Below are 22,644 nucleotides of genomic sequence, written 5' to 3'. Positions count from 1 at the left end.
GGAGGAATCAGCTGGACATCGGGCCCAGAACAGGGCAGCCATCCCTGTATTCAGCAGGGAAACTAACCGTCCCCATGTGCCCAGGATGGTCCCGGTCCCGAGAAATCCCTTAATCCTGAGCAAGAGGACAGCCCGTCCCCCTAGAACATTGCAACAGGCAGAAGGTGCCTCCTGTGACCAGCACTACACTCACACTTTACCATGGACTTCATGTCCGCTGGCTGATTGAGGCTGAGGCACACTGACACCTCCCCCGCCCCATATGACACCCTGTGGAATGTCCTTCCTCAGATAATAATTACACTACTTTTGTTGCTCCAAGCTCTGGTTTCTAGCTACAGCCACCAGGGAGTACTTCCTGCAGGGTTCCCCTGGGAAGTGACTCAGTTTTGAGAAACTAGAGCATCAACTCTGGCCAGAGGACTTCTCAGCCCCTGACATCTCCCAGCCCTCCTCCGCTCCTGGGCCTTTGCACCGCCCTCTCCACCAGGCTCACTTTCCCTGCTTTGGGGCTTTGTGCTAATGCCACTTCCTCCAGGGAGCCCTCCCAAACTCCCAGGTTCCCCCAACCCGTGCATGGAGCGCCCTCTGGTGTCCCATTGCATTAGTTTCCAGGAGCAGCCAGCCCAAAGTCCCGCCAAGCTGGGTGGTTTTACACAAAAGTTTTTCTTTCATTGCTCTGGAGACTAGAGGTCCCAAATCAAGGTGTCAGCAGGGTCATGCTTTCTCGAAGCCTCTAGAGCTCAATCTGTCCCATGGTTTTCTCTTAGCTTGTGGTGTTGCTAACAATCCGTGGAGCTCCCTGGCCTGCAGACACCTCCCCAACCCCCATTTCTGCCTGTCTTCCCATGGCCTTTTGCTTGTGTGTCTGTGTCTCTTCTCCCTTCCTCGAAGGACACCAGTCATCCTGGAGTAAAGTCCACTCGAATCCAGTATGACCTTATTCTACATAGATCACATCTACAAAGACCCTATTTCCACTCACGGATGCCCGGGGTCTTCAACATACACTTTTGGAGGACACAGTTCAAACCATAACATGTCTTTGTACTTATGAGGAAATACTTGCAGGATGAATAAGGGAGACAGTGCTTGGGGGCATCTCTTCTCCTCCCTCCTACCCCTGCTCACAGCTCCTGGTTCCTACTGTAGTCTCAGCCCCAGGCCAGGGCCGGGCCCCAGAAGATGCTCTGGAGAAGCTGATGATTGAAGAACGGAGGGAGGCAGTGCCCCACCTTTGGACAGAATGGATGACTGTCAGTGCTCTGAGATGCTTTGAAAGACCCCAGGGGAAGAGGCTGGGCTGCGTCGGGGTTAAGGAGGGACTAGCTGGGTAGCTGCCCTGGTCAGGCTGAACTTACTTCTTATAAGCAGGCGCAAGCAGCTATCTACTTCATGGAATCTTCTAGAGTGGGCAAGCCTGACTATTGCGTTATGAATTATTTTCACTTATTTCTCTTTTGTAGTGAAGTTAGAGCATTCCACGGGTAGTGATGAAATTCCATGAACAGGCGGGTTTCATTGGACTTCCGGTTTCCAGTCCTGTGCATAAGGAGCTTGGAAGTCATCCCAACATCCTCGCAAGCAGAAAGCTGGCCAAATCGAAAAATCAACACCTTAGGCCCATTTGAGAAAGGAAGTCACGGGGCAAACCATTGCCTCCAACATTAGACAAACCAGCAGATACAGACAATCGTGACTTAGGGGAGCAGAGACCTCCACGTGGACCAGTTCTGGGGGATGAAAACTTAAACATAATGGACAAATTGCTGGAGGCCCAGTGTGGACATGTCTGAGAGTTCAAGATGCTAGGAGGGTCCACAGTCCAACCCTGGTCTGCCACCAGGGTTTGTTAATACAGCTTTATTTTTTGTTAAGTTGTTTTGTTGTTGTTTTGTTTTGTTTTTTAGGAAAGAGAGCAAGAGGAAGCATGAGCAGGGGAGTGGGGCAGAGGGAAAGGGAGAAGCAGACTCCCCCTGCCACAGCTGAGGAGCTGTGAAAGACACTGTAGGTCCTGCAAAGCCCACAGTATATACTGTGGCTCAGTATAGAAAAAGTTTGCAGATGCTGCTCTAGAAGGAGAGTAGATATAGGGCCACAACTAACAGGTAGACGGGAGTGGCGAGTGTGGCCGGGGGTAGACCGCAAGTGAAAGGGACAGTGGCAGGAAATGGCTGGGACAGGTGGCCTCACAGCTGATTTAATGGGGCCCTCTAGAACATGGTAAAGATTTTGGATTCTATTCTTAGTAGGAGGATTTAGAAAGAGAAAAGCAGCCTCTAGAATCCCGGAGCTGGCCTGACACCCACAGATAGGACTTGTGTTGTGTTGAACACAACTGCACGGAACACCAGTATCAGACAAGGCCACGCTGCGACCATAAGAAATCCAGAAAAAAACACAATGCTCTGCGATCATGTCTGAACACAAACGGACGTGAACGTTTTCGAAGCCACGGGAAACCCAGCGCCCCCCCTCTCCTGGCACACCTGGGTGGCTGCTTCTCCAAGTATAGCCAGCCTCACTTAAACCTGCTTCCCTATAGATAGGATTATTGGGGGGCACCTGGGTGGCACAGTCAGTTAAGGGTCCAACTCTTTGTTGTTTTTTTTTTTAAGATTTTATTTATTTATTTGACAGAGATCACAAGCAGGCAGAGAGGCAGGCAGAGAGAGGGGTGGGGAAGAAGGCTCCCCGCTGAGCAGAGAGCCAGATGCGGGGCTTGATCCCAGGACCCTGGGATCATGACCTGAGCCGAAGGCAGAGGCTTTAACCCACTGAGCCACCCAGGCGCCCCTTCTCTACCTACTTGTGATCTCTGTCTGTCAAATAAATAAATAAAATCTTTAAAAAAAAAAAAACAAAACAAAAAGGGGTGCCTGGGTGGCTCAGTGGGTTGGGCCGCTGCCTTCAGCTCAGGTCATGATCTCAGGGTCCTGGGATCGAGTCCCGCATCGGGCTCTCTGCTCAGCAGGCAGCCTGCTTCCCTCTCACTCTCTCTGCCTGCCTCTCTGCCTACTTGTGATCTCTGTCTGTCAAATAAATAAATAAAATCTTAAAAACAAAACAAAACAAAACAAAAAAACCAAGTAGGTAGAGAAGCAGGCAGAAAGAGGGGAGGAAGCAGGCTCCCCGCTGAGCAGAGAACCCGATGCGGGGCTCGATCCCAGAACCCTGGGATTATGACCTGAGCTGAAGGCAGAGGCCTTAACCCGCTGAGCCACCCAGGCGCCCCAGCCAAGCGTCCAACTCTTGATTTAGCTTTAGGTCACGATCTCCGGGTCCTAAAACTAAGCCCTGCCTATGGCTCTGCGTTCAGTGGGGTGTCTGCTTGTCCCTCTCCCTCTGCCCCTCCCCTCGCTCATGCACACTCTCTCTCAAATAAATTAATAAATAAAACCTTTTAAAAAAATTATTATGATATCCAACCATAAGTGATCTAGCTTCCCTGAACCCTCCCCCAAATTACTTCACCGAAGTCCAAATTCCATAATAAGTTCCAACAGCCTCTCACTGAGACCCCACGGCCCCCTGGCATGCATTCCCTCACCGCAACTTCTCAGTCTCTGCTGAGCTCCTGCGGCTGAGGGCACTGATGAGGGTTTAGCCATGAGGCCTAATTTCCTGTTAATGAAAAAGAAAACAAAATCACAGCATCTTGAACAAGATCCATCCCCAACCCCCAAGTCCAGAGATCACCGATGGTTCCCCGATTATCACAGACCCAGGCTCCTTCCATGTTGTGGCTGTGACTTCTGCCTCAGACGTGTGGAACTTTTGAAATACATACAAAAGTAGAGTGTGCTGACCCGCCCAGTCTCACCCATGGCCTGGCTTACTCCCTCTGTTCCCCTATCTGCTTCCTACTTCCACCATCTGGATCATTTTGGATTATTTTGAAGCAAATCCCAGATATTATGTTGTCAGTACTTCGAGAGACATCTCTAAGGCGCCAGGGTGGCTCAGTCGGTTAAGCGTCTGCTTTCGGTTCAGGTCATGATCCCGGGTTCCTGGGATCGAGTCCCCCATCGGACTCTCTGCTCCGCAGGAAGACTGCTTCCCCCTCTCCCACTCCCCCTGCTTGTGTTCCATCTCTCACTGTGTCTCCCTCTGTCAAACAAATAAATAAAATCTTTTTTAAAAAATATAAAATCTTTAAAAAAGAGAGACATTTCTAAAATATAAGGACTGTTACAAGGAAAGAAAGAAATCCCCAATACCATTAGCACAGCCAATAAATTACTGATTTCTTCGTATCGTACGTTACCCAGTCAATGTTCACATTCTTCCCTCAGACTCACCCCTAACATTTGGGGACCCTCAATGGAGCCCACACAGTGGATGTCTAGATATTTGCAAGTCTAATGAAGCTTTGCTGGGGGGCGTTCCCACCTGGGCCCCACAGCCCGCTCCCCGAGGACCACCCTTGAGTGACAGTGCCTAAGGATGGTATGATCTACCCAGCCTTTCCTGCCTGGCACAGATTTGAACCTGAAATGAGAACTAACAAGTTCCTAAGTAGTCAAGCTTGGCGTGGGCGGGGGGTGGGGGCAGTGTAGGGTCTCAAGGATGCTGGAGCCCATTACCTGGGGAACCTGAAGTGACTAGCTCAAAACCAAGCAGACTCTTTCTCTCTGGTTCATCCCGCTCCACACCCACCCCCCAGACAGAGGTGGGGTCTTCTCCACGTGCAACCCCCAGGGTGAGCCTTCTGTCTATCTCTCTCTGTCTCTAACTCTAGCTCTGAGCCCTGCATCCTCAGGCCAAAGAGGTCCGGTTCAGCCGGTTCTTCCCTTTTCCGTAACCCCGCTTGCTCAATCAGTTACCAGATTTTCCAGACATTCCCTAAGAGATTGATAAGGAATAAACACCTTGGTGCGTTTTTCTTGAGTGCTTGCCCCGTGGGGGAGGGGGCCAGGATGGCAGGGGGCACCATTTATAGCCCCCGGGTTTTGTGGATCACAATCCCAGATGCCCATGTGATGTGGTTCTAGAATGAGTATAGATGAGGTTCAGCGGGGTGGAGTCTGAAACCGACGACCGGGAAAGAATTCTTGAGATGTCTTTGGTGCAAAAAGGTCATTTTATTAAAGCACAGGGACAAGACCCGTGGGCAGGAAAAGCTGCTGTGAGGTTGTGAGGGGCGGCTGATTATAGCCTATGTGGCTTGGGGGAGGTAAGGAATAAGGGGGGTTTCAAGAAAGAACTTTCATGTATCAAAGAAGACACACAGGATCCCGGAGGCTTTGCTATTGGTCAAAGTTGGTTTTCCTTCTAGTAAGGCATTAAGAGTAAGACAGTTGGGAGCTTCCTCCTATCACACGTCCTTGTCAATGAGCTGCAGGTTTAAAAGAAATTCTGTTTTATTGACCTTTCCTCCTGCCTCAGCCTCCCTCAATTTTATGGAGGGGACGGTGATGTTAGGGCTTCAGGAAACTGAGTTACAGGTCTCTGGAACTTAGGCTATTGATAAGAAAGCTTCTTCCTTGTAAATCACCAGGACATTTGTAAACTGAGGGAGATTCAGGTCCTGCAGGATTGTGATCTCATGAGTTAACTGTTTGTTTTGCCTTTAGGGCAGCCCAGAGCGTCTGAGGACTGTCCCATGTATCCCGTAGGTCGTGGGAGGGGGGGTTGTGGGGTGTCAGCTTCTGCTTTGTCCTCTGCTTGCCTTCTGTTCCCTCATCACACGCACTGCATTCGGGGGTCTCCTTTGCCTCTCAGCCTTCTGTTCTGACCAAGTCGAACCTACAGAAAAGGAGAAAGAACCATGCAGTGGCCACACGTCTGCCTAGCACCCACATCCAGCCCTTGCTCACGTGGACCAACAGCATTTGCAAACGCCTCCCTCTGCCCTGCCCTTGTTTCTGAATGTCTTTGCTGAATCTTTTCTTTTTTAGTAGATATGTTCTGACCAAAGCAACTTTAAGATAATAAGTGCTTATTGTTATTTTTTTCAAAGATTTTATTTATTCATTTGAGAGAGAGAGTGAGCACAAGCGGGGCGGGGGGGGATTCAGAGGGAGAAGCAGATTCCCCGCTGAGATTCCCTACTTGGGGCTCCATCCCAGGACCGGGAGATCACAATCTGAGCCAAAGGCAGAAGCTTAACCATCTGAGCCACCCAGGCTCCCCTCTGAATCTTTTGAAAGCAAGTTGCAGACATCCCGGCCCTTCACTCCTAAATACTTCACTAAGTATGGCCTCCTAAGAATGCCATCCCCCCATGTGAACGCCCCGCGTTATCGCCCTCAAAGAAATTGACCAGTCATGCCCTCCGATGGACAGGCCATATTCAGATATGCCACAGCGGTGCCACAGATACCCTTCAGGAACTTTCACTGTTCTTGTCACCAATCCCGGATCCAGTTAGGGGTCATATGTTGCATTTGCTTGCTGGGTCTCTTTGACAGCACCCCCCGCCCCCGAGGTCTCCAAACCCTCACCTCTTTTTCAGTGCCGTGTTCTGAACCCCCTGGAAGAGAGATGGAAGGAAGGAAGGCTGGAAGGAAAAGTCTCAGACGGCAGTGCAATTCTCAGAAAATTTCAGCAAGGTCGCCTGGGTGGCTCAGTCAGTTAAACATCTGCCTTCAGCTCAGGTCATGATCCCAAGGTCCTGAGATCAAGCCCTGCGTCGGGCTTCCTGCTCAGTGAGGAGCCTGCTTCTCCCTCTGCCTCTGCCTACCCCGCTCCCCGCCCCCCCGCACTGTCTCATGAATAAGTACAGAAAATCTTTTTAAAATAAATAAAATTTTTTAAAAAAGAAAATTTCAGCGAAACCAGTGGGAGTCCTTGGAAGTGCCCCGTCTCCCAGCTACAGTTGGCCTCGCTGTCTTCCAGACACTGGAAGGAACAGCCAGGGAAGCACATGGAGGTACAGACCCAGCACTGGGGACTCGGGATGGAGCCCTCACCGTTTCCTCAGTCAGTTAGGCTCCTGGCAGAGACACATATTGTTGTGGCCACCACAAGGATACTGCCTTTAAAAAACAAAACAAAACAAAACAAAACAAAACAAAACCTTAGTGATTTTTACTTTATTTTTATTTTTTACAAGGTTATTTATTTATTTATTTTATTATTGTTATTTTTATTTTTTTAAGTTGGCTCTGCGCTGGGCATGAGCTCACAACCCTGAGATCAAGACCTGAGCTGAGATCAAGAGTCAGACAACTGAAAAAAGTGGGGGGTTCGGCACCTGCGTGGCTCAGATAGTTGGGTGTCTGCCTTCGGCTCATGTCATGTCCTCCGGGTCCTGGGATCGAACCCCATGTCGGGCTCTCTCTCTCTCTCAAATGAATAAATAAAATATTTTAAAAAAAAGAGAGAGAAAGAGAGAGTCAGACACCTATCTGACTGAGCCATACAGGCATCCCTAAAGATTTTGTATTTTTAAGTCATCTCTACACCCAACGTGGGGGTCAAACCTATGACCCGAAGATCAAGAGTTGCACGTTCTATCAACTGAGCCAGCCAGGAGCCCCAAACCTTGGTGATTAAAAAAAAAAGCCATTTTATTGAGATATAATGATATGCACATACCGTATAGTTCATCTGTTCCAAGTGTACCCTTCACTCGTTTTAGCATGGCCACACCACCGTCTAACTTCAGAACATTTTCATTAGGCCAAAAAGATACCCAGTAACCGTAGCAGCATTCCCAACCCCACCCTCCCACCCCCAGCCCAAGGCAATCCACCGATCTACTCTCTATCTCTAGAGCCTTGCCTGCTTAGTATAAATAAAATCCTATAACGTGTGGTCTTTTGTGAGTGGCTTCTTTTACTCAGCACCATGCTGTCAAAGCTCACCCGTGTTGTAGCAGGTGTCAGAACCTCCTCCTCCTTTATTGCCAAATGATTTTCCATCCCATGGACCTACCACATTTTATTACCATCCTGTAGTGGACACTCAGGTTGCTACCACTTTATAATGCTGGTATAAACATGCACATACAAGTCTTTGTGTGAGCACATGTTTTCACTCCTCTGGGTTACCTACCAGTAACGGTATGGAGTTGCTGGGTCATATCTTAAGTAGTTCTATGCTTATTATTTGGAGGACCTGCCAGACCATTTTGCGTAACAGCTACGCCACTTACATTCCCAGAAGCAATGTACCAGGCTTGCAGTTTCTCAACGTCCTTGAAGCATCTTTATGCATTTGTAATCCTCTGACTTGTGTGTTTGCCTTTTGGGTGTGTGTTTTCCTGGTGCCCAAGGGCATCTAATGCACCTGCAGGCCGTAGGGCCAAAGAAAGAGAAAGCATTTTGGGGAAGGGGTGGCAATGCCGTTTATTTTCCCATTTTGATCTTAAATGCAGCCACCTTGCTGAGCATTCGTTAATTTTACCAGTTTGTATATTTGAATTATTGTGTGTAGTTAACTGTATCCCCTTGCAAATAGTGGGATATTATTTCTTTCGGGTCTTATACATGTAGTTTCCTGTTCTTGTCCCACCAGCTGGGACTTCCAACGCAGTGGTGAAAGGAAGTGGTGATAGAGGTTTCTTTGAATTTTGTTCCTACTTTCCAGAGAATTTGCGGGGCGCCTAGGTGGCTCAGTCAGTTAAGCATCTGACTTCAGCTCAGGTCATGATCTCCAGGTCCTGCGGTCAGGCTTGAGGCTCCGTGAGGAGCCTGCTTGTCCCTCTCCCTCTGCCGCTCCCACCTGTCACTCATGCTCTTTCTCCCTCTCTCAAATAAATAAATAAGTAAAATCTCTAAAGAAAAAAATAAAGAGGGGCCCCTGGGTGGCTCAGTGGGTTAAGCTGCTGCCTTCGGCTCGGGTCATGATCTCAGGGTCCTGGGATCGAGCCCCGCATCGGGCTCTCTGCTCGGCGGGGAGCCTGCTTCCTCCTCTCTCTCTACCTGCCTCTCTGCCTGCTTGTGATCTCTCTCTGTCAAATAAATAAATAAAATCTTTAAAAAAAAAAAAAAAGAAAAAAATAAAGAGAATGTGTTTTGCCATGTGTAAGTCTCTAGCTAATAAGCTTTATATATCCTTGAAACACTTGTAATTATCCCCGATATTTGCTGTAGCCATTCTAGCGAGTACGAAGTGGCATTTGCCCAGCGACTAAGGATGCTGAACACCTTTCCATGTGCCTATTAGCCATTTGTGTAATCTTCCTCGGAGAAATTCAGATTCATGATTTGCAAATACTTACCCCCATACTTTTATCTTTTCACTCTGTTGATGGTATCCTTTGAGGCATGGAAATTTTTGATTTGGATAAAATCCCTTGTATCTGTTTTTTTCTTTTGTTGCCCACGCTTTTGGTGTCGTACCTACAAAACCGTCTTCTAACTCAAGATCACAAAGACAAGCTCCTGTTTTTTTTCTGGGAGTTTTATAGCTTTAGCTCTTGTGTTTAGATCCATGATCTACAATGTGTTAGTTTTGTGTATGGTGTGAGGTAGGGGTACACATTCACTCTTCTGCCGGTGAATATCCTTGTCTAAGCACCATTTGTTGAAAGACTGTTCTTTCCACATTGAATTTTCTTTGCACTCTTGTCACATGGCAAGTGACCATATGACCACTGACCATAGGAGAGTCTTATTTCTGGACTCTCACTTTGATTCCATTGACTTATATGTCTGTCCTTACGCTAATACCATCCTTTCTTGGTTCTTGTAAGCTTTGAAATTGTGCATCAAGCCCTCCAACATTTTTCTTCCTTTTCAAGGCATTCTTTCTCTTTTTTTTTTTTGCATTCATTTTTTTTAAAGATTTTATTCATTTATTTGACAGACAGAAATCACAAGTAGGCAGAGAGGTAGGCAGAGAGAGAGAGAGAGGGAAGCAGGCTCCCTGCTGAACAGAGAGCCTGATGTGGGACTCGATCCCAGGACCCTGAGATCATGACCTGAGCCGAAGGCAGAGGCTTAACCCACTGAACCACCCAGGCGCCCCTGCATTCATTTTTTAAATGTAAATTTCTTTTCATCTATCCTGCCCTGGACTTTTTCCCCCTTCACTTTATTTGTTGAAGAAACAAAGTCATTTGTGGATCACCTCTCCATGGTATCATTTAACATATTCTTCTGTCCCTTGTGTTTTAGTAACCCAGTGGCACGATCTGATCTAGATTTGGTTTTAGCACGAAGGTAATTTGCAGGAGGTGTGTGTGTTTCCAGACTCAGAACATAATGTGGGATTGACTCTCCCTGTGGTGTTAGGGGTCATCCATGATCTTCACCTGGATCTTTTTTTTTCTTCTGTTAGAGGTAATTTACATTTTGAAAGGGTCCCTCTGGTTTCCGGGGGTCAGGGGGGTGTAGGTGTGAGGGATAATCATGCAAGAAAGCACTTGTTGCCATGTCTGGCACGCAGTGACCAGTCAATAAATATTAGCTCTTATTGTTGCTGCTGCTGCTGTTGTTGTTGTTGTTATTGTTAGAGCTGTGTGTGTGGAATCCATACCCTGGCCTCGGAGCCATTTTTTGGCCAGAGCGTTCTCCTCCCTCTTCTCTGCTTCTGGAGGAGAAGTCACCAGTGTCCCAAGGCCCTGGGAGGCATGTTCAGGAATGTGGCTGCCATCTATTTGCACCTGGCTGGGCTCTTCCAGAGAAAGAAGGCTGGAACTTCTCTCACTCGGTACATGCACCAGACTGTAAGTGCTCTAGTCCCACGTGTTTTGCTGTCCAGCCCAGAGCCCCGATGATCTGGCATGGTCCCAGCTTCAAAGCTGTGCATGAAGCCCCTCTTTCAGGACGCCTTCCTTGACTCTAGCCCGGAGGGAACCCCTCCCTTGCTCTTTCCTCTAACCTTGAACTTGTAGCTCTGCATCTGAATGGTCTGCATGGAGCTGTGCTGCCTGCCCTTCATCCCCTAAGCCCAGCCCAGTGTTCAGTACACAGTAGGTGCTCAGTAGACATTGGCTGAGGAATACATTATACATAAGTCCAAAAACAGGCACTGTTTCCTCACTTAATGCAATTACTGTGTGTCATACTTGAGGGTCACTCCTTTGAGTTCCCCCAAGTTTTTGTGCTTGCATTATATTTACTTCCTTTTTATTCTCATTCACTTCCATTCACCTCCATTGTTCTCTCTCTCTCTATGCCTCTGTACCCCGGTACCCCTTGCCCCACCCCAACCTTCTCAAACTTACCTCGCCCTAACATGCACCCTCACCTACCCCCCCAACCTCATCTTCGTTGTATGTATTTTTAAGATTTTATTTTTAAGTAATCTCTACACCCAACATGGGGCTTGAACTCACAACCCCGAGATTAGAGTCACATGTTCTGTTGGCTGAGCCAGCCAGGCGCCCCTCTATCTTCTTAAAAATGATGTATCCCCAATTCAACAGTAATTCCTTATAGCATTGAAACCATGATCCCATCAATGATATGCTGTTATTGTATGGGCTAGTAAGGGGGCAGGAAATGCCAATCAGATTCATGCTAGAGATTCTGAGATACATTTGAATTCAGAGAACGTGCAAGGGGGAAAAAAAAAAGCATATATCAGAATCAATCCCATATGGTGTGATCTCCATACCAAAAAAATGGAACCATAGAAAAATACACACATGGGGTGCCTGGCTGGCTCAGTTGGAAGAGCATGCAACTCTTGATCTCACGGTTATGAGTTCAAGCCCCACCTTAGGTGTAGACATTACTTAAATGCATAAACTTGAAAGAAAGAAAGAAAGAAGGAAAAGCACACACATGTAGTTAAATCACCTATAATTCCACCACTCAGAATCTTTGGTAACATTTTGATGTATTTATCTTCCAAACTTTTTTTCGCCTACTCCTATATGGTCACAGAAAACTGTATGTGTATACAAATACGTAGTAGGGTATGATTTTTTACAAAACATAATCATACTGTACGTACTGTTTTGTAGCCCGTTTTATTGATGTCAGCACATCACATTGATAAATATTCTTCTAATGCATGATTTTTCTTGGGCACCTGGCCGGTTCAGTGGGAGGACCATGAGACTCTTGATCTCAGGGTCGTGAGTTGGAGCCCCATGTGGGGCATAACGTTTACTTTAAAAAAAATTATTTTTTTTAAGATTTTATTTATTTATTTGACAGAGAGAAAGATAGAGAGAGAGGGAACACAAGCAGGGGGAGTGAGGGAGGCAGAAGGAGGCTTCCCGCCAAGCAGGGAGCCTGATGAGGGGCTGGATCCCAAGACCCTGGGATCATGACCCAAGCCAAAGGCAGACACTTAACTGAGCCACCCGGGCGCCCCAAAAAATTATTTTTAAAAAAATGTGATTTTTCTCATCTATAAAATGGGCCCAGCCAGGTTGTTCTGAGTTTAGCATGGCTGTCCTAAAGGGAAGCGGCCGTCCTAAACGCAGGCTGCACGTTGGCCACCGTGTTGCCTTCCTCCCCCTCCCTGCTGCCCCTCCTCCTCCTCAGCCTGCCTGTCGGGTCCGAATCTAGTCTGAATCTGGTGGGAGTGTCAGGACCCCCGGAGCCGGGCTGGTGGGTGGGGCAGGTGGGGGCGGGGCCGCCGGCATGGGGCGGAGCCAGGCCCAAAGGCGGGCTCCCGGGGAGTGCGATCAGCCCCTCTGCCTCAAGGGGGCGGGGGCTGTGGTCGGAAAAAAGCCCGTCTCCAGCGCTCTGACCTTCTGCTCTCTCTGTCTCCAGTTCGCCATGGCCAAGCGGCTCCAGGCTCGTCGGCTGGACGGGATTGACCACAACCCATGGTGAGCTCCGTAGGGCTGGGAAAGCGTGTGGGGTCCCCTCTCGGGCGGGAGGGTGGGACAGGGCTGGGGGCGGGTCTGGGTCTGCATTAACTCGGGGGTACCCAGGACGGCCACCGTGCTGGGACTGAGGTTTGCAGCCACAGCCTGGGAGAGGTGAGACTGGGAGCCGCGGGCTTGGGTTCCAATCTCAGCTTCATCTCGCTCTTGGCTGGGGCGCGGGGTGGGGGTGAGGGTGGGGGTGGGCAGTGACACCTGCTCTGAACCTCAGCTCCCCAGCGGCAAAATGGAGCTAATTACATCTATCTTGAAGGGCCTTGGGAGGATAAGGCGAAACGCTGTATGAAATGCTGTATCAACGTATGAAATGAAATGAATGATATGCTGTAGGAAGGCATCAGGCTTGGGGCTTTCCAGGGATTTTATTTCCCACTTAGTACAGAGTAAAATAAATTAAGTAAGATAAGGTAAAATACAGGCAGCTCTGCACTGGGCATGAGCTGAGGTTAATTTCTGTTCTCTGTTGACTTGTTCTAAATTTGAAAGACATGTGTGCCCGTGATTACTAGTAATACAATGGATGAAGTAAGAAGGTGTGTAAGAAAAAATGCAGGGATTTTTCCTAGCCGCCCCCCACCCCCACCTTTGGCAGCAGCACAGAGGCTCAGACTCAGAAGATCCAGTCACATGCTCTACCTACCCCCTGAGCCAGCCACCGCCCCCCCCACATCCCTGTACTTTCAAAAAAAAAGTTGTTGGCTGTTGCTTTTATAAAACATGGGCGCACTTTTTTCTTTCTTTCTTTCTTCCCTTTTTAAAAAAGATTTTATTTATTTATTTGACAGAGATCACAAGTAGGCAGAGAGGCAGGCAGAGAGAGAGAGAGGAGGAAGCAGGCTTCCCGCTGAGCAGAAAGCTCAGGACCCCGGGATCATGACCTGAGCCGGAGGCAGAGGCTTTAACCCACTGAGCCACCCAGGCGCCCCATCTTTCTTTCTTTCTTTCTTTCTTTGAGAGAGAGCAGGTGTGCTCACGCCGGAGAGATGGAAGGTGGGGGGAGGGGCAGAGGGAGAGAGACTCCTAGGCGGGCTCCTTGTCCAGCACAGAGCGAGGGTCAGGGCTCAATCTCACGACCCAGGGAGCAGAACCTGAGCCGAAATCAGGAGTTGGACGCTCAACCGACTGAGCCACCCAGGAGCGCACCCCCCCCCCAAAAACCATTTTTTTTCTTTCAACAGCGCCCTCTGAGCACCACCCCCACCTCCATGTACAGCACTTTGTGATTTGCAAAGATCCTTTACCTGATAACTCCATGGTGTTTGGGACAGAGGAGCCAGACCCAAAACCCCTCTAGTGTCTGATTGCCCCTCTCGGTCATGCCACCTTCTGTCCTGTCTGTGAGGGAGGCTGTGCAGCCTCGTGGGCCTTTGCAGATAAGGTAGAGTCCAACTCGGACTAGGAGACAGGCTGGGAGAGGCAGCAAGACTCTTTCCTGACTCACAGACCCAGCAGTCTCTTGAACCCAACACCCTCATTATACAGAAGGGGAGGCTGAGGCCGAGGGAGGCCAAGTCTCATGGCAAAGGCAGGGCGGAGCAGAAGCAGGCCTGTGGAGAATGTACAGGACGGGGGGGGGGGGGGGGGGGGGTGCCAGAGGGATGAAGGCCATGTGAGTCTGGACAAAAAAGGGCCTGAGGTTCTGCTAACCCCAGAGTGCTGGCCTGAGAGGTTCAGAACCCAACCTAGAGGGCAGCTGGTCTCTGCAGGGCTTAGTTGAGCTTAGTTTCCTTGTCTCGATTACCACGGAACATCTGCCACCCAATTTTGCATCTCAGCTCTGCCCTCAGGTGCTGTGTGACTCTGGGCAGGTCACTAGCCTCTCTGAGTGTCAGCAACTTCAGAAGTATTATGGGGCTCTGGGGAGAAAATGACAGTTTTAGATGGAACAATATTTATTGTCATGCAAATTCAATGCAGCCAAGGCTGACTCCTCTGCCTGCCAGTCTGCAACCACACACCAGCCTCTCATGCAGCCTCTCAGCCTCTCTGTTCCCCTGAGGAGGTGACCACCAGTGGTTGCCAGAAATGGCAGATGGTGGGGGCTGGTGGGACCCCAGTCTGTCCAGGCAAATGGTCTAAAGCATAAACTTTGCATGGAGCCCATGTAGAAACAAAGGTTGGCTGGGCCATGCATGAACAGGGAGTCCTCGGGCAAATCGCTCAAATCGCTATGAGCCTCAGCGTCTCCATCCCCACTGTGACTCAGGAATAGGACATATGCATACATATGGGAAGGTTTTTATTGAGCACATTTTTTTTTAAGATTTTATTTATTTGACAGAGAGAGACAGCAAGGGGAGTGGGAGAGGGAGGAGCAGGCTTCCTGCTGAGCAGGAAACCTGATGAGGGGCTCAATCCCAGGACCCTGGGATCATGACCTGAGCCTAAGCAGATGCTTAACTGAGCCACCCAGGTGCCCCTTGAGCACATATTTCAAACTGTAGTTCGTGAAATCCACTTAGGAAGTCTCAACAAATATTTCTAAAGAATGGGTAGGATAGGGCTGCCTTGGGGGCTCGGTCAGGGGAGCGTTGGGTTCCCCATCTCCGCTCAGGTCTTGATCTCAGGGTTGTGAGTTCAAGTCCCACACTGGGATCCATGCGGGGCGTGAAGCCTACTTTAAAAAAAATAGGACCCGGGATTGGCCCAGTGCTTGGCCCACGTAATGCCAAAGCAGGGACCAGTTTTGACCCTCACACAGATCTCAGTCTGGGGCAGACGCTAACTGCCCAGTTTTTCTGGAATGAGCCCAGTGCATTGTTCATCCTGTCCTGGAGAGAGCCGCTCACCTCCAGGTTCCAGATGGCCTGGTGTCAACTCTCTGTTTGTTGCTCAGGGTGGAGTTTGGCAAAATGGCCAGTGAGTATGATGTCGTGAACTTGGGCCAAGGCTTCCCCGACTTCCCACCCCCCGACTTCGCCATTCAAGCCTTTCAGCTCGCCCTCAACAGTGACTTCATGCTCAACCAGTACACCAAGGCATTTGTGAGTCTCAGCTTTGCCCGGGGCCCTGGGATGCAGGCCTCAAGGAGGCCCTGGGGGAGGAAGGGTCAGGCCTTTCTGAACATCAGGCCCACATGGGTATCAGCGTTCTGGAGCAGAGCCCAGAGAATTCAGTGTGGCTGTAGTTCATTGTTCACTGAGTGTCTCCTCTGTTCCAGTCCCTGGGACTGCTCATTGTCTGGGGAGAGACAGACAAAAAACCATGAGCTGGGAGCTCAGGGTCTAGTAAGAAAAGCAGACAAAAAAAACAAAAGAAAACAAAAGCAGAAAATAAAGGTATTTGATATGCTGTAATAGGGGAGGATGGGGTGCTGTGGGAGCAGGAAGAAGGGAATGAAATCTGGGGAGACCAGAGAAGGCTTCCTGGAGGAGGTGGCATGTAAGCTGCGTCTCGAAAGACAAGCTGCTGACCCATCTGACTCCAAATCCAGACTCTTTCTGTAAAGGTCATAAGGTAAATATTTGTCAGTCCTTGGTTTAGTAAAACAGTGAATGCTTCTTATACTTTGGTATGCGTCAGAATTACCGGGAGGGAGTTTCATCCAGTTCCGCCACCCAGAGGTAACTATGACCAAGAGTTTGCTACTTTGCTGAGCACTTAGACTTTAAACTTTTAACGTTTTAAAGTGCTTATATAAACACACATGCTCACACACACCCATATACCTAACATAGGAGATTTGCGGTTTTTAGCACAAACAGACTCGTACTATAATGCTCTGTAACCTGTTTATTTCACTAAACAGCTTGTCATGGGCAACTTTCCATGTCAGAATAGCCTCATTCTCTTTAAGGGCCACATGGTATTCCCCTGCTTAGCTGTGCTATAAATTCTTGAACCTGCCCTGCTCTGATGGGCTGGTTTGACTATCTCACTTTTATAAGCAATGACACAGTGAATATCTCTGTGTGTATATCTTTGTACACATGTGTGAGCCTTTCTCTCAGACAAATCCCTGGAAGTCAAACTAGAGAGTCAAAGGGTGTAAGCATTTAAAGATGTGATGGATATCTTCAAACTGCCTTCCAAAAAGGTTTACTCACATCCCCACCAACACACTGGTCTCCTACTATTGCCAGCCGTGAGCATTTCCAATCTTTTGAATACTGACATATTCTTAGAGCAATATTTCATTGTTGCTTTTATTTTTCTTCAATTATTATCCTTTTCATATGTGCACTGGGTATCAGTCCTTTTTCTTTCATGACCAACTCCATTTCTTCATTTGGGTCTCTATCTTTGTCTTGTTGTTTTGCAAGAGCTCTTTATATATTAAATATCTGACCTCTTTCTCCTAGTCTGCAATGTTTTGTCTTTTAACTTGGCTCCTGGTATATTTTGCTGGACAGAAATTTTTAATTTTTACATGGTCCGGACTGGTTGAGTGAATTAGTTGGTGAAGTTCTAGACCTTGGGGTTTCAGTCCTTTGGCTTAGCCTTGAGTGCTTTATAAGTGTCCTCAGCAAACAAGCATATGGATCCAACCTTCCTCTCATAGTGGGGTGCTTCCATAAAGTCCCCTTCCTGCTCCTCAACTGTGCATGACCTTGAGCACGTCATTTCCTATCTCTGGGTCTCCGTTTCTCTACCTATCCAATCGTGGGGATCAAATAATACGTGTCTTGCAAGGCTTTTGGGATGAGCCGATGGCACAGATGTGCTTCTTGAACTGAGAAGGAAGGTCTTCAGTCATTGAGTTGCCACCACCATGGGGCTCCGTTGGACGGTTCTCCACAAAATACGCACTCTGTCCAGTTCTCCACCAAATCCTAGCCCTGGGCGTTGGGCCTGCACAGAACAGGCTCGATGGCCAGCGCTGGTGGAGGACATGAAAGGCCAAATTTGCCTCGGGCCTGTGGCTGGAAAGTGCTAGAACTGCCTGGATGTAGCTGAGCAGGAGGGTGGGCCCAGGCTGAGCCAGGCAGGCTGACGGTTGCTGTTCTGCCAGGGTTACCCACCCCTGACAAAGATCTTGGCAAGTTTCTTTGGGAAGCTCCTGGGACAGGAGATAGACCCGCTCAAGAATGTGCTGGTGACCGTGGGTGCCTATGGAGCCCTGTTCACAGCCTTCCAGGCCCTAGTGGACGAAGGAGATGAGGTGAGTGAGCAAGGCTCGGGCTGGGTTGGGATGAGGGCCAAGGGACCAGCTAATCTGATCCTTTTGCTAGGTCATCATCATGGAGCCCTTCTTTGACTGTTACGAACCCATGACATTGATGGCAGGGGGTCACCCTGTGTTTGTGACCCTGAAGCCGGTGAGGATGCTGGGTAGGGTGTGCGTAGGCAGAGGGGTCCAAGGAGTGTGTCGTGTGGGCCCCTGGAAGGTGGGAAAGAAGGAAGGAAAGGAGGTCCGTTTCTCCAGGATGTGGGGGGTGTCCAGAGTCCCAGAGGAGAGAGGGTGGAAACAGATGCCCATGAAGGAGGGCCAAATCCTGGGGGCTGAAGGTCGGCTAGAGAATTAATCGCTGCCCCCTTCCATCTCCTCTCACAGAGCCCCACCCAGGACGGGGAACTGGATTCCGCCAGCAGCTGGCAGCTGGACCCCACAGAGCTGGCCAGCAAGTTTACCTCTCGTACCAAAGCCCTAATCCTCAACACACCCAACAACCCCGTGGGAAAGGTACCCGAGAGACCGCCCTCCAGGAACCCCTCACGATTGGGTTGTGTTACTGATTTACCACATTGGGCCTTAGTTTCTTCATCTGTGAAATGGGAAGGCAACTTGTAATGAGCTCTGAGGACCGAGACTCCCCAAGGTCTCAGGGACAGGGGTGGGAATCCCCTTGGAAGGCGGAAGTGCTGGTTGCTGGAGCAGACTGGGTACCTCTGTGACCCCTGAGACCCTGGGAATGGTGACCTCACCTCTTGGAGTATTTTCTCATATGTCCAATGAGAACATGACAGAATTCCTTACAACACTCTGACCTCGGGTGTGGGGGGGCCTCACACCGGCAGTTCTACAACACCAGATGGGGTAGCGTCAGATTCCATAGGTTAGGGCTAAGCCCCACAAGGCTGCCCGCCCTTCAGATGCCAGCCCGGCTATAAATTTGAGGTTCCCACCACACCCTCTTCGGTTTCTATTAATTTGCTGGCGCAGCTCTCAGAACTCAGGGAAATGCTTACTTCCACTTACTAGTTTATTAAGGAGTTGAGAAAGATATAGATGAGAAAGGAGATAACAGCCAGATGAAGAGATACACAGAACGAGGTCTGGGAGGATCCCGAGGCCTGGGTGTGTTGCCCTCCCAGTATATGGATGTGTTCACCAGTCTGGAAGCACTCCGAACCCTGTACTATTGGGATTTTATGGAGGCTCCTCAATAGGCATCATTAGTCATTATAATTTTTTTAAAAGATCTTATTTATTCACTTGACAGAGAGAGAGATCACAAGTAGTCAGGGAGGCAGGCAGAGAGAGAGGAGGAAGCAGGCAGAGCAGATCCCGATGCGGGGCTCGATCCCAGGACCCTGGGATCATGACCTGAGCCGAAGGCAGAGGCTTTAACCCACTGAGCCACCCAGGCGCCCCAGTCATTATAATTTTTTAAAGATTTTATTTATTTAAGAGAGAGAGCAAGTGCATGAGCCGGGGGAGGGACAGAGGGAGAAGAAGAAAAGCAGACTTCCCACTGACCAGGGAGTGGGAACCCGATACTGGGCTCGATCCCAGGACCCCGGCATCATGACCTGAACTGAATGAAGGCAGACGCTTAACCAACTGAGCCACCCAGGCGCCCCATGATTAATTATTATCAAACTCCATTTCCAACCCCTCTGCTCTCTGTAGGATACAGGTAGGGCTGAAATTCCAAGCTTCTAATCATGGCTTGGTCATTCTGGTGACCAGCCCTGATGCTGGAGCTACGCAGGTGCCCACCCAGTGTCACCTCGTTAGAACAAAAAAACACTTCTAGTGCTCTTTTCACTAAGGAATTTACGAGGGCTTTAGGAGCCCTGTTGTCAGGGGTCAAAGACCCAATATTAGTGCTCCTGTCACTAAGACATTTACAAGGGTTGTAGGAGCTCTGTGCCAGGAACCCTGGGGGCTAGGGGCAGAGACCAACGTGTATATTTTCTATTAACTCGCAACAGACCTCCCAGGGTCAGTGTTGCAAGGGATTTGATAAGATGGGATGGAAAATCCCTTAGCAGCCAACTCGATGGTATCCGTTCATCTCCCTGAGCAGGTGTCTCTGTTTGGGGGTGGTCCCCACAGGTGTTCTCCAAGGCCGAGCTGGAGCTGGTGGCCAGCCTGTGCCAGCAGCATGATGTGATCTGCATCAGTGATGAGGTCTACCAGTGGCTGGTCTACGATGGTCACCAGCACGTCAGCATCGGTGAGCCCTGCCTCCCTGGGGCCTGTCCCTTCCCCCGGACATTGGTGGCAGGGCCCTGAGCCCAATCTGGGAGTCGACACAGGCCTCGTGGTTAGGGCCCGTGTGACCTGGGGCAGTGACTTAGCCTCTCAGAGAGCAGGAGGATGCAATGGCACTGCCCCCAGGGGTGGTCATGAACATGAGCTCAGATGAGCCCTGAAAATAGTTTAGCACCTAGCAGGGGCCGGGGTGCCCAGAGCCCGATGCGTGCCTGGGGCCTGGCCACCAACCCCTCCCACCCCCAGCTGAGCAGTGTCTCTCTTTGGCCTTGGGCAGCCAGCCTCCCTGGCATGTGGGAGCGCACCCTGACCATTGGCAGCGCTGGCAAGAGCTTCAGCGCCACCGGCTGGAAGGTGAGTCGACGAGGGTCGGCGTACCGTCGGGGTACCGCCGCCCCTCATGATCCGGGCCAGGGAAGGCTGCACTGGGAATTAGGAAAGGGGGTGGCCAGGCCCCAGAGGGCCTCACCCCCTCCCTGTGTTCCCGGTCCAGGTCGGCTGGGCCCTGGGCCCGGACAGTCTCATGAAGCACCTGCGTACCGTCCACCAGAACACTATCTATCACTGTCCCACGCAGGGCCAGGTGAGGAGAGGCAGGGGACCCCGCTGCGGGGGGAGGGGCGCCACAGAGCCCAGGCCAGCCTCCCTCCCCCGTCCGATCAGCCCCGCCGATCAGCCCCGCCCCATGCGCGCCCACCCTCCGCAGGCCGCCGTGGCCCAGAGCTTCCAGCACGAGCAACTGCACTTTGGCCAACCCAGCAGCTACTTCGTGCAGCTGCCGCAAGCTGTGCAGCGTTACCGGGACCACATGATTCAAAGTCTGCAGTCTGTGGGCCTGAGGCCCGTGGTCCCCCAGGGCAGCTACTTCCTCATCGCAGACATCTCAGACTTCAGTGAGCAGGACTGGCCAGGCCGGGCAGAAGCAGGGCGGGAGGGCGGTGGCTGGAGGCGGCCGGAGCTCAGCGTGGCTTCTGTCCCCCAGAGACCCAGATGCCGGACTTGCCAGGCGATGCAGATGAGCCCTATGACAGACGCTTCGTCAAGTGGATGATCAGAAACAAGGTGGGCTGGGCTCGGCCAGGGCCCCGTGGGCGCTATTAGAGGCCAGGCCCCCAGTCCAGCCCAGCCTCTGCTATCAGCTCTAGGACCAGGGTGCATCTCTGTCTGGAATTTGCAGAAAGATGCTGTGCGGGTTGGCGGGCATCCCTGGGCTCTCCGGGCCTTGGCCGGCTTGTCTGTAGGGTGTGGGGTTGGCGCATTAATGCCCAGCTGGGTGGGCTCTGGGCTCTGACACTGAGGTTGATTTCTTCTCTGTGTCTGCCCTGATCTAACACATGGCACGCCCCCCCGTCCGCCCCCCCCCCCCAGCCTTCACCCCCCTTACACAGGGAGGGACTGGGAACCATGCTTGGCCATTCTTTTCCTCTGACCTTGACCCATCCCTGGGAGGTGCTGCACCCAAGCTAACTGTCCCTGCCCCAGCCCACGACAGGAAGCTCTCTGTCCCCCAGAGCAAGGGCCTGCTGTGCTGTGGGGAGGGTCTCAGACGTGGGCTTCCTCCTCCCTAGGGCTTGGCGGCCATCCCGGTCTCCGTCTTCTACAGCACCCCACATCGGAAGCAATTTGACCACTATGTCCGCTTCTGTTTTGTGAAGGTAAAGGACGGGGGTTTGGAGGGGAGAGAGGACCTCCGCAAGCTCCCTGTGGCCCACTGGTGCTGTGGGGAGGGAGGGGTAGGACTGACCTGTGTTGGTGCAGGATGAGTCCACGCTCCAGGCCATGGACGAGAAGCTGCAGAAGTGGAAGGATGAGCTCAGGCCCTGACGTGGCCCCGCCTGGTTCCCGCTTGCTCTGTGCCCGGTTGTCAGCCCCTCCCAGGCTGGGCGTAGATAGAGCTTGGGGCTGCCTACTCCTCGACACAAGATGTCCCGAGGGAAGAGCCCTCCTTGGTCTTGGTGGGTTCTGGAGCGCGTGCTTCCCACAGGACCTGTATTCCTGTCATGGTGGGAAGGTGGACCTGACCCGGGCCTCTCCCTGCTTCTCCCTAGATTGGGTCACAGAGTCTTGGGTCCCCTCCTTGTCTGGGACTCAAGGGAACAGAGTCCAACAGTGTCCTGGCCTTGAGTCCCAGCCCTGCCCTGGCCCCAGCCCAGGCTCCAGCATCCCTTCCTTTCCTTATCTGCTTAGGTAACCTCGGGAAGTGGTCTTTAGGTTCGAGTTCTCAAGCGAGTACTTTTCATCCATAATAAAATTATAAGTTATTTACAGTCTTATTAGAGGCTTCTCTGCTTCACACGGTGGTGCTGATGGCTGATGGGAACAGGGGCAGAGCGGAAGGCACCTCAGTGAAACTTAGATCCCAGCCCCTGTTTGCACAAATGTGTTTTGTGGAGTAAAACCGAGGCCCGAAGCAGGGCAGGGACTGGGGTCTTGCCCGAAGTCATGGTTAGTGGTAAAACCGGGCCTAGAACCCAGGGCTCAGATGGAGGGTTGTGACTATGGCACATTGTGCGCGTGTGCAGGA

General features: G+C 50.7%; 1 protein-coding gene across 5 annotated transcripts in view; it reads left to right on the top strand.

Moving 5' to 3' along the window:
- The window catches only part of KYAT1 (kynurenine aminotransferase 1), a 35,620-nt gene extending 13,227 nt beyond the window's left edge, over nt 1–22,393 (top strand). For 3 of the 5 annotated variants that reach the window (XM_047699191.1, XM_047699193.1, XM_047699192.1), the window contains exons 2-13: nt 12,624–12,682; nt 15,576–15,723; nt 17,691–17,840; nt 17,911–17,997; nt 18,234–18,362; nt 19,962–20,082; nt 20,398–20,474; nt 20,614–20,703; nt 20,827–21,013; nt 21,103–21,182; nt 21,689–21,775; nt 21,879–22,393. In XM_047699191.1, coding sequence (XP_047555147.1) covers nt 12,630–12,682; nt 15,576–15,723; nt 17,691–17,840; nt 17,911–17,997; nt 18,234–18,362; nt 19,962–20,082; nt 20,398–20,474; nt 20,614–20,703; nt 20,827–21,013; nt 21,103–21,182; nt 21,689–21,775; nt 21,879–21,944 — 1,275 coding nt within the window. In that variant the 5' untranslated portion in view covers nt 12,624–12,629 and the 3' untranslated portion in view covers nt 21,945–22,393. Of the gene's footprint in view, nt 1–10,405; nt 10,619–12,623; nt 12,683–15,575; nt 15,724–17,690; nt 17,841–17,910; nt 17,998–18,233; nt 18,363–19,961; nt 20,083–20,397; nt 20,475–20,613; nt 20,704–20,826; nt 21,014–21,102; nt 21,183–21,688; nt 21,776–21,878 lie in introns of all 5 variants that reach the window. The other 2 variants (XM_047699189.1, XM_047699190.1) reach the window with 1 other exon arrangement.
- The last annotated feature ends 251 nt before the right edge of the window (nt 22,394–22,644 follow it).

Source organism: Lutra lutra, chromosome 13, assembly GCF_902655055.1.
Source record: "Lutra lutra chromosome 13, mLutLut1.2, whole genome shotgun sequence".
NCBI lineage: Eukaryota > Metazoa > Chordata > Mammalia > Carnivora > Mustelidae > Lutra > Lutra lutra.
Note: the sequence above shows the minus strand (reverse complement) of the source record. Positions and strands in the feature narration are given on the sequence as shown.